General features: G+C 34.6%; 1 protein-coding gene across 1 annotated transcript in view; it reads left to right on the top strand.

Moving 5' to 3' along the window:
• The first annotated feature begins 1,421 nt into the window (after positions 1-1,421).
• The window catches only part of trp (transient receptor potential), a 25,423-nt gene continuing 10,800 nt past the window's right edge, over positions 1,422-16,044 (top strand). Inside the window, exons 1-9 of the mRNA XM_013316210.1 lie at positions 1,422-1,551; positions 5,252-5,415; positions 7,741-7,885; positions 11,785-11,880; positions 12,038-12,180; positions 12,429-12,630; positions 12,997-13,170; positions 13,668-13,766; positions 15,776-15,911. Of these exons, the coding sequence (XP_013171664.1) occupies positions 1,495-1,551; positions 5,252-5,415; positions 7,741-7,885; positions 11,785-11,880; positions 12,038-12,180; positions 12,429-12,630; positions 12,997-13,170; positions 13,668-13,766; positions 15,776-15,911 (1,216 nt within the window). The 5' untranslated portion in view covers positions 1,422-1,494. The remainder of the gene's footprint in view (positions 1,552-5,251; positions 5,416-7,740; positions 7,886-11,784; positions 11,881-12,037; positions 12,181-12,428; positions 12,631-12,996; positions 13,171-13,667; positions 13,767-15,775; positions 15,912-16,044) is intronic.

Genomic DNA, 16,044 nt, shown 5'->3' with positions numbered 1-16,044 from the left:
ATGTTATTTTATTTTACCCTAGTAATCACGACAGTAATATTATTCTCGCACTGTTTACATGTATGTGGGTTTGTAAGATGTGTCAATTTTGACAGGTGAATTGACATGCTATTCATATTCTACGTCTGAATGTCAAAGGGGTACAGTCAGGTATGACATTTTGTCCTTAACTAACAAATAAGTAGAGTAATTTATAGAAGTATCGCGCTTTAAACGTTCGACCAATAAGCGTATGTTCCTAACTCGTAGATGTTAACTGTCGTTGGGCTTGACGTTTTTACTGCGTAAACAAGTTCTCAGGCAGCGTACATGATCAAAGACAAGACAGCCATGTGTCGGAGATGAGAAAGTATTAAACTTTACACAAAAGTGCCTGTTGAAATGCTAAAATTGTCTACACAACCTGCCTCAATAACAACTGAAAACAATGAAATACTTTAAAAAAGCTTATTGGATTATTTAAAAACTCGTGGCTTACAATTACTGGTGACAATTAAGAAAAAATGACTAAACACACATAAAGTTAGTTATTTAATAAAATTACTTACGAATATTTATTTTCTTTATTATTATATACATATATTTTTTTTTAGTATCATGTGCAAACATACAAATCAAAGAAAAAACATATTTAGTAGTCTATGTGTTCTTCCAGGCTATGTTTTGTATTATATTTCATCGAGATCCATTCAGCTGCTTTGGAGATACCTTCAAACAAACATCCATCCATCCATTCTACATGTCATTCTTCATGTTCAGTCTTGCTAAAACTCGTAAACGGTTGAACGGATTTATCTTATCTTGGTCTTGAAATGTTTCTGGAGAGCTAGGGAAGGTTTAAAAGGTAAGAAAAATTCGAATAATTACCGGGAATTAATTAGGACTTCTTTCATTAAACGTGGAAGAAGTCGCGGGCGACAACTAGTCATTTCTAAAAAAGAATTATATGTAATTGACTTTTTTATTTTTTTTATTTTAATAAGTACATTGAACTGCAAAAGAGTTGCAAAATTAAATAATAAAATTAATTCTAATATTCGATGTTCCTGTTTCAATTCCCTTATGTACAATTTAGTTGTTTTATGTCATGAGTCACACTAAACACTCATTCATAAAACTAATACATATCATTTTAAAAATAGCAAGTCAAACTTCAGTTCGAACACGGTTTGCTCGAGGGCAGTACTAAAATTCGTACAGCTGTTAAAATACGTCGCAGATTAAACAAAACCGGTACAAACATGTTTGTGTACTTAGTAAAAAGAGCATCTTTTTTAAGAGATTCAATTGTTCTGTGATCTGTTAGTGACGCGTTTGTAAAATGAATCGATAAAATATATTTTAAGACGAAATTTAAATACGTTTTTTTTTTGAGTCGAAAATATGAAATTGATATTAAAAATGTGAAAATAGTCAAATGATGATATATTTTAGTTTTAATAAAAATTTGTTAGTGATTCCTTTTTTGGTGATGTGAAAAGATAAAAGATAAAAATGAAGAAGCGTAAAAAGGATAAGAAAGTTCGTGTTCGCTTCGATATGAACACAACAGTGAGTATGAAAATACTAATAAAGGCAAATTAATTAATAATTATAGTAAAACAATATCAAAAGATAAAAAAATGTATTCATCTTTCTTCTTTCGAAGATTCTTTTAGATTTCTCTGATAAATTTATGATCCTAACTAAAGTATTATATTTTATTTTATGGGATTAAAATTTATATTTTTATGCGTAAGAGTCGATCGGTTCAATTATTTAAAAACAAAATATACTTACCTCAGATTAATCGTTTTTTAAAAAAGGTATTCATTGCTAAAAGAATTTTATAAATCCGTAGAGTAACCTTAATTCGCAACAATTAAATTTTCTTTTATTAAAATACCTTCTAATTTCAAAATGACTGTGTGAAAGAGGAGGGGTAGACTCGGATATGACGGCTGATAGAGATGTATGGAGGAGTAGTACATACTGTACCGACCCTCGTTAGGGATAAGGGCAGGTTGATGATGACTAACTTTTGCATACGACTTCGTATTTATCTTGTAACTTATTAAACAACCTATGCATTATTCCATACAGTAAGTAAAGTGTGAAATTTAATTTAGATCCGTTTAGTCGAGTTGAGTTACCTACTAGGAATCCATTAGATAAAATTTATATTTTTATGTCTGAAACTCGTCTGATACAATCCGTTTAAAAATAACTACAAATATCAGTCATGGAAGCTCGTGGCTCATAAATCAGATGGGTTTACACTGCGTCATGATATGCTTAAGATTTCTATCTCGTCAGCCCTTTCTATTGTTAACAATTCTTTGTCCCGTTACGAATGATATGTAACACGTCCTCAAAATGCTTACAATTTTTCAGCATTATACAACAAAGACGTTTGAATTCAGTTATAATAATACTTCAACTTATATATAAAATTCTCGTGTCACAATTTTCGTTCCCATACTTCTCCGAAACGGCTTCACCGATTCTCATGAAATTTTGTAAGCATATTGAGTAGGTATGAGAATCGGCCAACATCTATTTTTAATCCCGCGCGGACGGAGTCGCGGGCGACAGCTAGTATATAATATAAATGCAAATGTTTGGATGGATGGATGTTTGTTTAAAAGTATCTCCAGAAAGACTGAACGGATCTCAATAATGGCATACATATAGAACATAGTCTGGAAGAACACATAGGCCACTAATTATGTTTTTTTTTCAATAACGAGCGGACGGAGTCGCAGGCGACAGCTAGTAAATTTATAAAGACCTTTATTTTTGTTGTTATTTACTTAACTCAGTACAATTTTATCAACGATATTGAAAAAGATCTATATGTTTTACAACAAGTTTTTCGCAGTGGAAACACACGATAATACTGTAACTGTCAAACTTACGATACCTAATGGTATTCAAACGTTCCTTTATTTATTTACCACTACTTTCCTTTTATTTGACGAGACTTTCCTTCAGTTGTCCTTAACTTTTTGGTCTGTTCGTACATTCTTTTGTTATTAGAATTATACAGTAAAGAAAAATATTGAAAGAAAATAAAAAAATATCACCTTAAAGTGATTATCGTAGTTGTATTTTGTCTGTAAATAATAGATTTAAGAGTAAGGTATGTATAATTTATTCTTTATTGGATATTAGCTGTCGCACGCGACTCCGACCGCGGTATAAAAAAAACTTTATTAGTGTTCTTCCAGACTATGTTCTACATCGATGTATTTCATCAAGATCCGTTGAGTCGTTCCGGATATACTATCAAACATCCATCCATCCTAACATTTTAATAGTAGTAAAATAACTGAATATCGTTTTGTTTTTATATAGATAATACTTAACTTTTATATAGAAAATACTTACTAAAATAGAAAAATATACAAAATAATCGCCTAAGTTAATCACTATTCGTCTAGTTTTTTTTTTTAAATCTATGCAGTAACTTTTGATAAATAAGTCACTTAATAATACTTTATAATTGTTGTAACTTAACAAATCCATACAACAAAATTGGTGTGTCTGTACGTAATATTAATAACATTTCATATATTGCATAAACATTATGTATTTTCAACGTTTACACTGAAAATGTAATTTTATAAATTTTTATCTGTATGTCCGCAAATCCGCATTTGTTACGAGCAATCTTTGAAACTGCATGACAGATTTTGTTAGGATTTTGTCAATGAAGAATGATTGCAGGAATAACTAAGGTTAATTTCCTTTTCATTATGAAGTCGCGGACAATCGCTAGTATAGTTATAAAAGGAATATACGTTTTCCTACTTATATTTTACATATTTACGATAATCTAATAACTATTACACTCGGGGGAGTTTGTCAACTTTTTGATAATTGACTTGTGGTCTCCAACTGGTAATTAGTACGTACTTAGTCTAATTCGTTCAGGTAATTTATCACGCCTATAAATTAGTGGACAAATACAATTTTATTAGAGACCACGAGGGCAGTTTTCATATTATTACGATGTTTTGAACATCACAATGAATCTTACTAATATTATAAATGCGAAAGTTTATATTGATGGATGTTTTGTTAAAATCTCAAGGTATCTCCAGAAAGGCTTAACAGATTTTATTGAAATGTAGTATAGACGTTTAACAGTGGTAGAGCCCGCTTTAACATCTTCGCACGAATTGGCCTGGCTCGCCTGGTGAAATACCACGACCACACAGAAGACAGGCGTGACGTTGAAACTATTCCGCATACAGTCTGATGAGTGTGCCTCCCGGAGGCCTTACATAGTCCTCTTTCCCTTCCCACCCTTTTTCTTATAAGGAAAGGATGGGTAGTGGAAGTGTACTTTCCGGATGAGAGGATGCATGTAAAGGGAAAATATTTTCTTTCTGTGCATCCTCTCCTCCGTCGATTAAAGGTAGGCAACGCATATGCAATTGCGTATGTCTATGGGCAAGGGTCACCTCGCTATTTCAGCGATTTCACGTGGCCGCTCGCTCGTTTGCCACCTTATGTTATATAATATAAAAAACATAAACATATTCTACATTCATACCACATATCATTATATAGAATATCACATAGGCTATTATTAAGATACTTTTTAGGGTTCCGTATATCTAAAGGAAAAAAACAGAACCCTTATAGGATCACTTTGTTGTCCGTCCGTCTGTCTGTCAAGACCCTTTCTTTAATTCCCCACGAACAGAGTCGCGGTGTTATCCAAACAATAAGACCTTTCCTTCTGTCTGCACCGACCTTCTATAAAGATTATAAACCCAAGGTACATTAAAGTGGAAGCCTTACATCTGCATAAGTTTAAGTGCATCAAGATCTTTTATTGATTAATTCAAAGCCATCGGTTCTCTTCCTAGCCTTTGCCTCCATTAGCTTACATTTTTTATTAAAAAGACAATCTATACTCCAAAAATGTATATGCAGATTGTTAAGTATTATAGTTAATTCAATCAGGATAGTAATAACTAGATGAACTATAGAAAAGCCTATAAAACTGACTGTGTCCCTACACGCTATTTATATTTCTTCGAGCTGTTTCATATTTATTTAATATTTTATAATGGAATGACCTTATGTACAATGGTCCTTATCATCGCCATCATCAGCGTCGTCTTCATCATCGTCATCATCATCATCATCACCATCATCAGACAACAATACAAATAATGTCCCCCTAGTGAGATAATAATGAAACAACTATACATATGCCTTTAAGTTTTAGATATCAAACTTCTGTTCTTTGTTCCAGGCAAGAATGAATCGGGGGTCCAGGGAGGAGCTCCTGGGGAGTTCCCAGGAAGCCCTCAGGAACAGCCAGCCAGATTTAAGACAGGTCTACGAGAAGCCGCTTACAAGAGAAGAGAAATCATTCCTACTGAATGCAGATCGAGGAGATTACGCTACTGTTAAAAAGTAAGCTGCCATACACGGACCGTTTTTTATACACTATAACGACAGTTTCAAGCGGTTGTTGGGCTACGAGCCGATCGCCATACACGGACCATAGATTGCAGACGCTATTAAAAGACTACCGGTTTTGCAACAGTCTGAATATGGATATTACTCGTTTAGCAATTATTATTTTCAAAAATAAATTAGTATTACTCGTCTCTTGAATTCCACTTAATAATTGAGAAGAAGGATCTGACTTTGACCTTGACGAAGAAGTTACTAGAAGTACTTCTTACATCTCACTATTATAATATTATAAATGCGAATGTTTAAATGGATCTGAAAATCCATCCAGGATGAATTTTTGTTAGAAGGTATCTTAAGAACGATTGCACGGATCTTGCTGAAATCTATCATAGATTTAGAACATAGTCTAGAAGAACACATAGGCTACTAATTAGGTTTTTTTTTAATATCGCGCAGACGGATTCACGAACGACAGCTAAGTTTTAAATAACTTTGTAAATACAAAAATTTGAATGTTTGTAAAAAAGTATCTCTAGAACGGTTAAACGAATCTCAATAAAATTTGTCAAAGATGTAAAACATAGTTTAGAAGATTACATATTTTTAATTCCCCGCGGACGGAGTCGCGTGCAACATCTAGTATACAATAAACAGTTGACACACGTGACATTACGCCTGGCATTAAATCGGCACGGTGTTCCGTCGCTGAAGCCCCGCGTAATCCTCTCAGCCACCAGGTCAAAGTCACTGAGTAAACAATAATACTTAACTAACGGTAAATTGTACTTAACTGAGATGGTATGCATTTAAATATAGAATAATAAGTTATAATATTGATTGTCATGTCCACGGCTGAAATAAAAGAAAACTTATTTAATCTCTATGTTCGTCTAGTCTTTAAATCTATGTCAAATTTCAGCTAGATGCAGCCGTTCTGGAGATACCTTCTAACAAACATCCATCCATCCTTCCAAACTTTCGCATTTTTTTAATTAATAAAATTGTTATCCTTTCGTTCTCTTCAATAAAAACAGTTGGAAAGGTTTTATGTATGTGTTTTGGCACTACGGTAATTCCAAAACACTATGACTTAGGGTCCTTCAAGAAGTTCCTTCCTTCCTTCAATGGCAACGCATCTGGGGTTCCTCTGGTCTTCCAGATGTCCATGGGCGTCGATGAGCACCTCAGTGTATCCGCTGGTCGTTTGCCCCGTTCTTAAAAAAAACTATAATCAGGCTGTCAATAAATAACACTAAAAAAAAAAAACTCAGCCATCTGGACACAAAACATTACAAAAGAATTTCTTTGAATACCGTATTCGACGCATCAAAACACACCGAATAGAGATTTAAAAACTTTCACATTCGTAGCCTCAAAAGCCGGATAAGAATCGTATTGTAGGACCTATTTCGGCATATAAGTCACAATAAGTCACCGGGAATCACTACAAGGTCCACTTTAATCTTGTTTATTCTCGTGTGAGCTATGTGTATAGCTGCGTTATCACTGACCGTGCCCTATAAAGCCTGTATTTTATATGTTATTTATTGTTTAACATTTTACATTCCCTTTGTATTGAAAGGTACGAGAATTTCAATAGAGTTTAGATTTGTGTAGACTAGTGGAAAACACCCTTTAAAACCAAACTTACATACTTACTTATTTAAATCGGTGTGTTACAAAACATAAATTCAAACATAAAGAAAGAGTTGAAGGGAGTAATGATTCTTTAGTTTATAGAGGTTTCTCTCTAACCAGAGTTTTTCTTATAGCAGTCCGTCGGGACCGGACAATGACCCTCGCATATTCATGTTCTACTGTATTTTTAGTTAATTTCACTAACATTATCTAATTCTGGGCAACTGAAAACGAACGGTTAAGGAAGACTTATGTATCATCATCATCATCAGCTCACTATACGTCCCCACAGAAGAGCTCGGAGCTTACCCTAAGTTAAGGGTGATTAGGCTATAATCAATCAATCAATCAATCAATCACGCTGGCCCAGTGCGGATTGTTTAACTTCACACATATCTTTGAATTTCTTCTCATATATGTGCAGGTTGCATTACGATGTTTTCCTTCTCCGTAAGAACGTCGGTTAAATGTACATATGTAAATCGAAAAACACATTGGTACATGGCAGGATTCGTTCTGAGACCTGCAGATTGCAAGTCAAGTGCTTGACCCTTAAGCCACCGACGCTCAATGCTCGAATGTAATAAAAAATAATTCATCATGATACTTTCCTATCTAGATTCTACTGCAACATAGTCCTAGTTCTGCGCGTAATGATTCATTGAATTCTTTTGTTTTTAGATTGATAGACCAGTACGCAACGTCTCCGGAGATCCTCGATATAAATTGCGTGGACCCTCTCAACAGATCTGCACTTATCGCCGCAATTGAAAATGAAAATATTGAACTGATAAAACTTCTCTTAGCATCCGGTATCAAAGTTAAGGTAATCCTTTTGTCTATTTGCGTATTGTGTACTTACGTTACTATTAAAATGAAACTAATTTTTAAACTTTTGTCAGTCGAAACAACTTGACCGTTTCGAACGGGACTTTAACTGGAAGGTAGCTGATGTGTGCGGGAGTAACTTAGGTTTTTTTTAATTTATACTGTCCAAGTGAGTGTTAGGAAGGAAATCCGACACTGTGCCGGTGTACTACACTAGCCTTACTAAAATGTCGACGTTCACCACTCACTAATCATTCTGACACTTGACTTTGTAATTAACGCGGGTCATTCGCGCCAAATGATTCTAACTAATAATGTTTGAAATAAGTTACACGACAAGCAATAGTTTAAAGTACAAACTAAGCAAGGTTTTCTAAGAACATAATCTCAGTTTAAAACATATTTTTATCTCTGTTTTCTCAATGATAATGACAGGGATGTCAATATGTTTGAAACAGAGATTATGGTCTCTGAAACGGAAACTTATTTTGCACCAAAGCAAAAAACTTCTATAACAAAAAGATATCTAGAAATAAGGTACAACTTTACATTTACCTTTGTATTCCTATGGGCATTCTTTCCATCGATAGTTTGCATATTTGGTCGTATATTTTGGTAAGACTTGTCTTTTCCCCAAATCTCAATATCATAAATGTGATTTACGTACTGTATAAAATATTGTTACTTTTTTAGATAAAACTTTGACTTACTTCACTTCTATATTACCTTATATCTTTAAATGAGCAATTCTTGTATATATATATATAATTGGAATCTTGGAATCGGCTTCAACGATTTTCATAAAATTTAGTATATAGGGGTTTTCGTGGGCGATAAATCGATCTAGCTAGGAATTATTTTTAGAAAATGTCATTTTATTCGTGTTTTATCGATAATCAACTTAAACATAAACTTAACTTTTTCTATCGGTAAGATCGAAAAATATTATTCATATTTCATCATTTTATTAGTAATTCGCACTTAAATATAATTTACAAAAAACACAATTAAAAAAAAAATACCGAGCAAAGCTCGGTCATCCAGATTTTGATGAATTAACAGACGAGACATACATAAAAAAATACGTCTGTTACTCAAAGATAATGAAATTTATTTTTATTATATACACAGTTAATCGCCACATTATGACGTCATTACTAATATAATACAAATAGCTATACGAAAGAGCTATTATTTTCGCAATCAAATTTTAATATTCCATTAAATCGTTCATTTTAAACTCAATAATGTTCAACAAGGGCACAAGTTTTATCCAAATTAAGTAAATTGATTCGACCCACAACAATTTTATGTGCATGTAGACGTAAGCTGTTTAAGCGTATTAGATCTAATTTTAATTCAGGTCAAGGTACTTTGAAAGTATGTGTAAAGAATAAGCTTTTACTCGTATATTTAATAGCTTATAAATCTAGTTGACTGAAGACAGAGACTACACATAGGTAAGTTACAAGGCGTTTGTTCGAAGAGTCTTGGACTGTTTTCCCGTAGTTCTATACAAAAAAGGTCATCCCCTGTCCTTCTGGTAGAAGAGACCCTTGGAATCGTGGGTAATTAGGGTAGCGGCACCGTTTGTACGAAGAATATTTACATGTGCCCACACCCAGGTAAACAGTTAGTCGAGGGAACCAGAGGGGGTTAGGTGGGTAGGCTCCATGTCCCTTTCCCTCTAGTGCAAGGGATGTGGAGAGTCCAACATAACCGGAGTGGCGTTCCCCGGGGCACCCGGTATGCGTAACTCATTACCCCTCTTAAAAAAAAGGCACCAATGGCCTTACCAAAGCATCCCGGGAAGAAGGAAACTAGGTGAGGTCTTGAGTTGTCGTAGTTAGGAGAGACCACAAGGCTAGTTTTCCCTGGGGTCAGAGAGCCATGGTGGGTAACTTTGGATAGACTCTCTCTAATCGCACTCGAGGATGGTCACCAAAGGGGTTTTAGTCAGTCAAGTCACACTAAACCGTGAATTTCCCCTATTTTTTTCCTTTTCTTTTAAAAATAGAAAATTCTTACAGATAAAATCTCAAATAGACTAAGAAGGTACAATCTTGCTTCCGGCTTAGTTCGTTTAAAGTCGGTGTTCTATAAAAATCCCAACCGCTTTCTAAAAATGAGGGCAACTTTAGTACGCCTAATCATCTCTTTCTTCTCTGTCTTTTAATAAAATTCGCATAAATCGCATAAAATCTGATACTTTTAAATAAATCGTCGCTTGTTTGCCCTCTTCTCTTATGAAAAAAGTTAACATGGTTACGCCATACTAGATCTGACAATCTTATCCGATCTAATCCAAATTATAGGTGCACCTAATAAACCAATACGACTTAGGGACCTTCAAGAAGCGAGCATACCATTTCCTAAAAGGCCGGCAACGCATCTGCAGTTCCTCTGGTGTTGCAGTTGTCCATGGGTGTCGTTGATGACCTCGGTGTTCACGCCGCTCGTTTGCCCCCTCTCTTATAAACAAAAAAAACCTAATAATCACAATAAGCGTTGTGTAGTCTCGTAAAATATTATGTTAATATAAAGTTGAATTATTTGTTAGTTGTTTAAAATATACTGTAAACAAAATTGAAGTTTATTACAAACATAATGAACGTATTAAAAGTTGTTTTAAAAATTTTAATATTTATGGCCACTATGATCCATATCCATAAATAGACTTGTTGGGAATAATTATATGCTCACGCGCAGTTACATTCCTCTCAAAGTTCCTTCAAAGTTCGTCCAACCTCTGAGGTTGCTCGGAACAAACGGCCTTGCAAACAGACATACATATAAAAATTGAATTTTCTTTATCAGTAACGCAAATAATCCAGGTATATGACATGTAATTTTTTTTTCGATGTTACATACAGACACTAACATTTTTTTCGTGGTAATTTTACCAAAACGTACGAAAAAAAAATTTATTAACTCATAGTCCACCTAATGGGTTTTTATTAGGATTTTTATTTTTATACTGTTTGTGTTTTGTCGAATAGAATTTAAGTTATGACAACATGTATCGATACAGATGTAACCGCAGTTTTAGAGTTATATCACAACTCGGAAGTATAAATGGCCAGTAATATTTTCCTTATACACGTGATTGTGAACTTAACATAAGCCGCTTTTTAACTAATCCGTAGACGATATGATGAGAGATTCATCCTTCAGTAGGCCGTACAAAGGTTGCATTTAATTGCATTAAACTAATGCCTTTGAACAAAGTATTTATGTAACTAAATGTACCTCAAATTGTAAATGTATCAAATATATGTAAGTCATTTTATATTATATTAGCTTTCGCCCGCGACTCCGTCCGCTCGAGATTAAAAATATATGTTGGCCGATTCTCAGACGTACTCAATATGCTCACAAAATTTCATGAGAATCGGTCAAGCCGTTTCGGAGGAGTATGGGAACGAAAATTGTGACACAAGAATTTTATATATAAGATTAGCTTTCGCCCGTGACTCCATCTGCGTGGAATTAAAAGAAAACTTAATTAGTTGTCTGTGTGTTCTTCCAGTGCTCTATATCTGTGCCAAATTTCATCGAGATCCGTTGAGCCGTTCTGGAGATACTTTAAACACTTTAAACAGACATCCATCTATCTAAACTTTCGCACTTATAATATTAGTAACATTTAGTTACAGTAAAATCACAAACTCTGGTCAATTCTAAAATTTACTAACTTTTTTTTACTAACTACTTAGATTTGGTAAAAGTCCGAAAAGTTCTTTTATTTCGGGAGTTTATTCACTTGTTTCTTGTGAATATTTTGATAAATGTCGCTTTACATTATAGTTTTATGAAAATCATTTATGTTATGTTCCTTCTTCAACAAGCAGTCGCCGCAATGAGACATTAGTTGTTTACATAGAGTTTTATCTGCAGGACGCACTATTGCATGCGATCAAAGAGGAATACGTGGAGGCGGTGGAACTGTTGCTGCAGTGGGAGGAGGAGCACCACGTCCCTGGTGAACCATATGTAAGTCAAAATTAAGCAAAATGAATCTTAATCAAATCACAATAGAGTAGCAAATCGGTTAAACAGGAACATTATTATATTGATTTAAAACTTATATTGTTACAGAGTTATAAATGAATAGACAGGGCGAACAATTAAATAGTATGTATTGTTATAGAGTTGGGAATCAGTAGACAGTTCAGCGGCGACCTTCACAGTAGACATAACACCGTTGATCCTGGCCGCGCACCGCAACCACTACGAGATTCTCAAGATCCTGCTCGATAGGGGAGCCACCTTGCCAGTGCCACACGACGTCAAGTAGGTACAGACCTTTCCTCAAACAAAGCCTCACACAACGACCCCTCTTTCCACTACAAACTTTATTGACAAATTATTTTTTAAAAAGAGAGGAAGATTTTTAGTACAGTCACACACAGAATCGTTTGCCATTTTTACACCAAATACTCTTTGAACTTTACAAATGTGTCCAACATATTTTAAGTGTCTAACATTATGTCCAACATAAAGTTAGTATGTAGAATAGTTTGTAAGCTGTTCTTATTAAGGTGCGGCTGCGACGAGTGCGTGAAATCGCAGCAGGAAGACTCGTTGCGGCACTCGCAGGCGCGTATCAACGCATACCGCGCGCTCACAGCGCCGTCTTTAATCGCTCTCTCCTCCGCGGACCCCCTGCTCACCGCCTTCCAGCTGTCCTGGGAGCTCGGCCGCCTCAGCAGGATGGAAACTGAATTCAGAGTCGAATATAAGGTTAAATTATTAGATAGTATAATCTAAATACTGTATAACATATTTTGATATGTCAGGAAAACCTTACAATGATCAAGAAAATGTAAAAAATGACTTGACTTCAAAAATGTAGTTTTTAAAGTTAATTCAAATGTCAAACGTATGATACAGATTATAAATAATTGAGACAAAATACAATTAATTATAAAAAATGTTGTCTGTGTTCTCAAAGACAAATAGAGGGTAGACATTTTTTTACACGGTAAAAAGACACGTTTACGAAGAACTAAATCAAACTTAAAAGCGTAACTACGCAAAAAATTAGGAATTGGTTCTTCATAGTACCAAGACTAATAAGCTACTAACTACATCCCTTTTTGGCACCAGGCATTAAGGCAGCAATGTCAGGAATTCGCAACATCATTGCTGGACCACACGCGCACGTCCCAGGAGCTGGAGATCATGCTCAACTACAATCCTTGGGACCTGGACTCCTGGGAACCTGGCGAGCGGCAGACACTCGGTCGTCTCAAACTAGCTATTAAATATAAACAGAAAATGGTGAGAAAAACTGTTTATTACTTATTTACTTTATTAATGTCAAAAAAGTGATACAAAATCCTGGTCGAACTATAGTGCTCTTTCTTAAAATATAGCGCTATTCTATGCGAGCTAAGTTTGTCGGACTGTACTCTTTGGATACTATATTTTTCCACAGAAATACACATAATATTAGTAAGATTTATTCTAAACTGATATATAAACACGGCTAAACACTCACGTATATACGTCCGGTGGCGTAATCCAACAGTGAGCTGAGGGCCGCGTCCGCGAAATAATACCAGTACCACTCATCCTGATGAAGGGCCCCCGATGGGCTCGAAACTAGTCGGTGCCGACACCGGACGAATATACTTGAGTGTTTAGCCGTGTTTATATATCAGTTTAGTATAATGTCTCACGAAAGTTTGAATAATTTAAGATTTATTCTACTTCTTAAAAGATAATTTATATGTTTTATCATTGTATTTTACAACTACTGTAATTATTATTTTCAGTTTGTTGCTCATCCAAACGTACAACAATTGTTAGGAGCTATATGGTACGAAGGCTTACCTGGATTTAAACGGAAAAATATTGTCGGACAATGTGTGCAGGTAAAATCATATATTTACATACGCTTTAGAAAACTTAAAACAAGAATAGTGAAAAGCGTATTCCATATGATATAACGTAATTTAAATTTGGATAGATAGATAAAACAAACAGGCAGACAGATGTACAGTCAGCTGCATAAATATCTATACATTAACAAAACTTTAAATACAAGTATACACTTATTATATACACGAATCCTACCGTATACTTCATACTATGTTTACATGTTATGACGATTTCGTACCTACGTATATTTGAACCGATTTTTTAAGTGTATACAGGATGTCCCAAAAGGTGTAAAAGTTGCCATAGAAGGTGTAAAATTTTTAAGTTTTTAAAAAATGCCATTTATTTTTTTTTATACGCAGAGGGGAATTTTTATTTAATTTCTCTGGTGACCCTTGTGACCACCCCTATGTACGTAACCTTTTGGGACATGCACCTATGCAGCTGACTGTACAGGTACTACAATGAAAACGTAGAATAAATGCACACAATTGTACAATACATCTAGATGTATGACCTCAAATAAATAACGATTACTATTAATATGAAATATCGAGAACAAACATCTGTGAATGTTTATATTAAATATAAAAGCTTATGTTTATGCATATCAATGTCTAGTTCACTTAAACAACACAATAAACATTATTTCCATCGTTTTAACGTCTCGTAGTATAGTTTTTTCTTATTTAATCGTTGCCCGCGACTCCGGCCGCGTGGAACCAGACTATATTTTACATTTGTGTAAATTTTCATCAAGATCTGTTGAGCCGTTCCGGAGATACCTTCAAACAAACATCCATCTAAACATTCGCATTTATAATATTAGTCTGATAATTGTTCACGCTCCCATCTCATCATAAGCAATGTGGTCAAAAGATGATACGCGCTACATTATTTATTAACGTATCAAATTTAATTACATCCACCAAACACAGTAATGGTAATTTCACACAAAGACACCGACACAGATTAGTGTGGGATTTAAATTGACACATATTGTCATCGCTCACATTCCCTTTGAATAAACAAAGACAACAATATATAAATTCATGTAGAGTAAAGGGCATTCTCACACAGCTCTATTTAACTGTGTACAGTCCTGTCTGTCTAGTCTACCCTCGTGTAAATTTACCCTGACCTTAGATTACTGATATTATCTTTACCTTGAATATCCAAAGACGGAAACTATGATAATAAATGAGTCTAGTTTATTCCCATTTTACGTTACTTTTACTACCTTATTTTCGCGTACATTTAAAGCTACTGTAGTCGTAAACTGCTTCTAATTTTCTGGGACTTTACTTAATATGACTATTTACTATGTTTACGAAGAATAAAATTTTTAATATCTATGGTAGATACCTTTTTATATTATAAGATGGTTAACGAACAAGCGGCCACCTAAATCACTAAAATAACAAAGAGGTCGCTGTAATATATATATATATATATGCAAGAGGTTAAAAGGTTGCATACTTTTAATAAACAGAAGATTTGTCAATAACTAATGTATTATAATCTAAATTGAATTTAAAAATTACTTATCATCATCATCAGCTCACTATACGTCCCCACCGAGGGGCTCGGAGCCTACCCTACGTTATGGGTGATTAGGCCATAGTCAACCACGCTGGCCAAGTGCGGGTTGGTTGACTTCACGCATATCTTTAAATTTCTTCTCAGATATGTGCAGCATCACGATGTTTTCCTTCACCGTAAGAACGTCGGATAAATGTATATATGTAAATCGGAAATCGAAAAACACATTGGTACATGGCGGGATTCGAACTCAGGACCCGCAGATTGCAAGTCAAGTGCTTGACCTCTGAGCCACCAATGCTCTCAAAAATTAGTTTTAAGTCGCAGTAAATATATTTTAAACTCTATTATGATATCCGTAAGAACTGCTTTCATACAATAAATTCAAATCGTATTATATCTCTTTTACTTTAGTTCAACCACTTTTAAATAAATATTTATTCGAATTATTTTATTACAGGTTGCAAAACTTGGTTTCATGTTCCCTGTGTATTGCACCATTTACATGTTGAACCCGGATTCGGAGTACGGCAAGTTCATGAAGAAACCATTTGTCAAGTTCATCTGTCACAGTTCATCATATATGTTATTTCTTTGTAAGTATATATAATGAATGTGTGAATAATGAATGTGGAATGAATTACACAACAACCAGTATGACAGATCATCATCATCAGCTCACAATACGCCCCCACCGAGGGGCTCGGAGCCTACCCTAAATTACGGGTG

The sequence above is a fragment of the Papilio xuthus genome, unplaced genomic scaffold (genome assembly GCF_000836235.2).
Source record: "Papilio xuthus unplaced genomic scaffold, Pxut_1.1 DF826949.1, whole genome shotgun sequence".
Taxonomy (NCBI): domain Eukaryota; kingdom Metazoa; phylum Arthropoda; class Insecta; order Lepidoptera; family Papilionidae; genus Papilio; species Papilio xuthus.
This window is presented reverse-complemented; position numbering and strand designations above follow the sequence as displayed.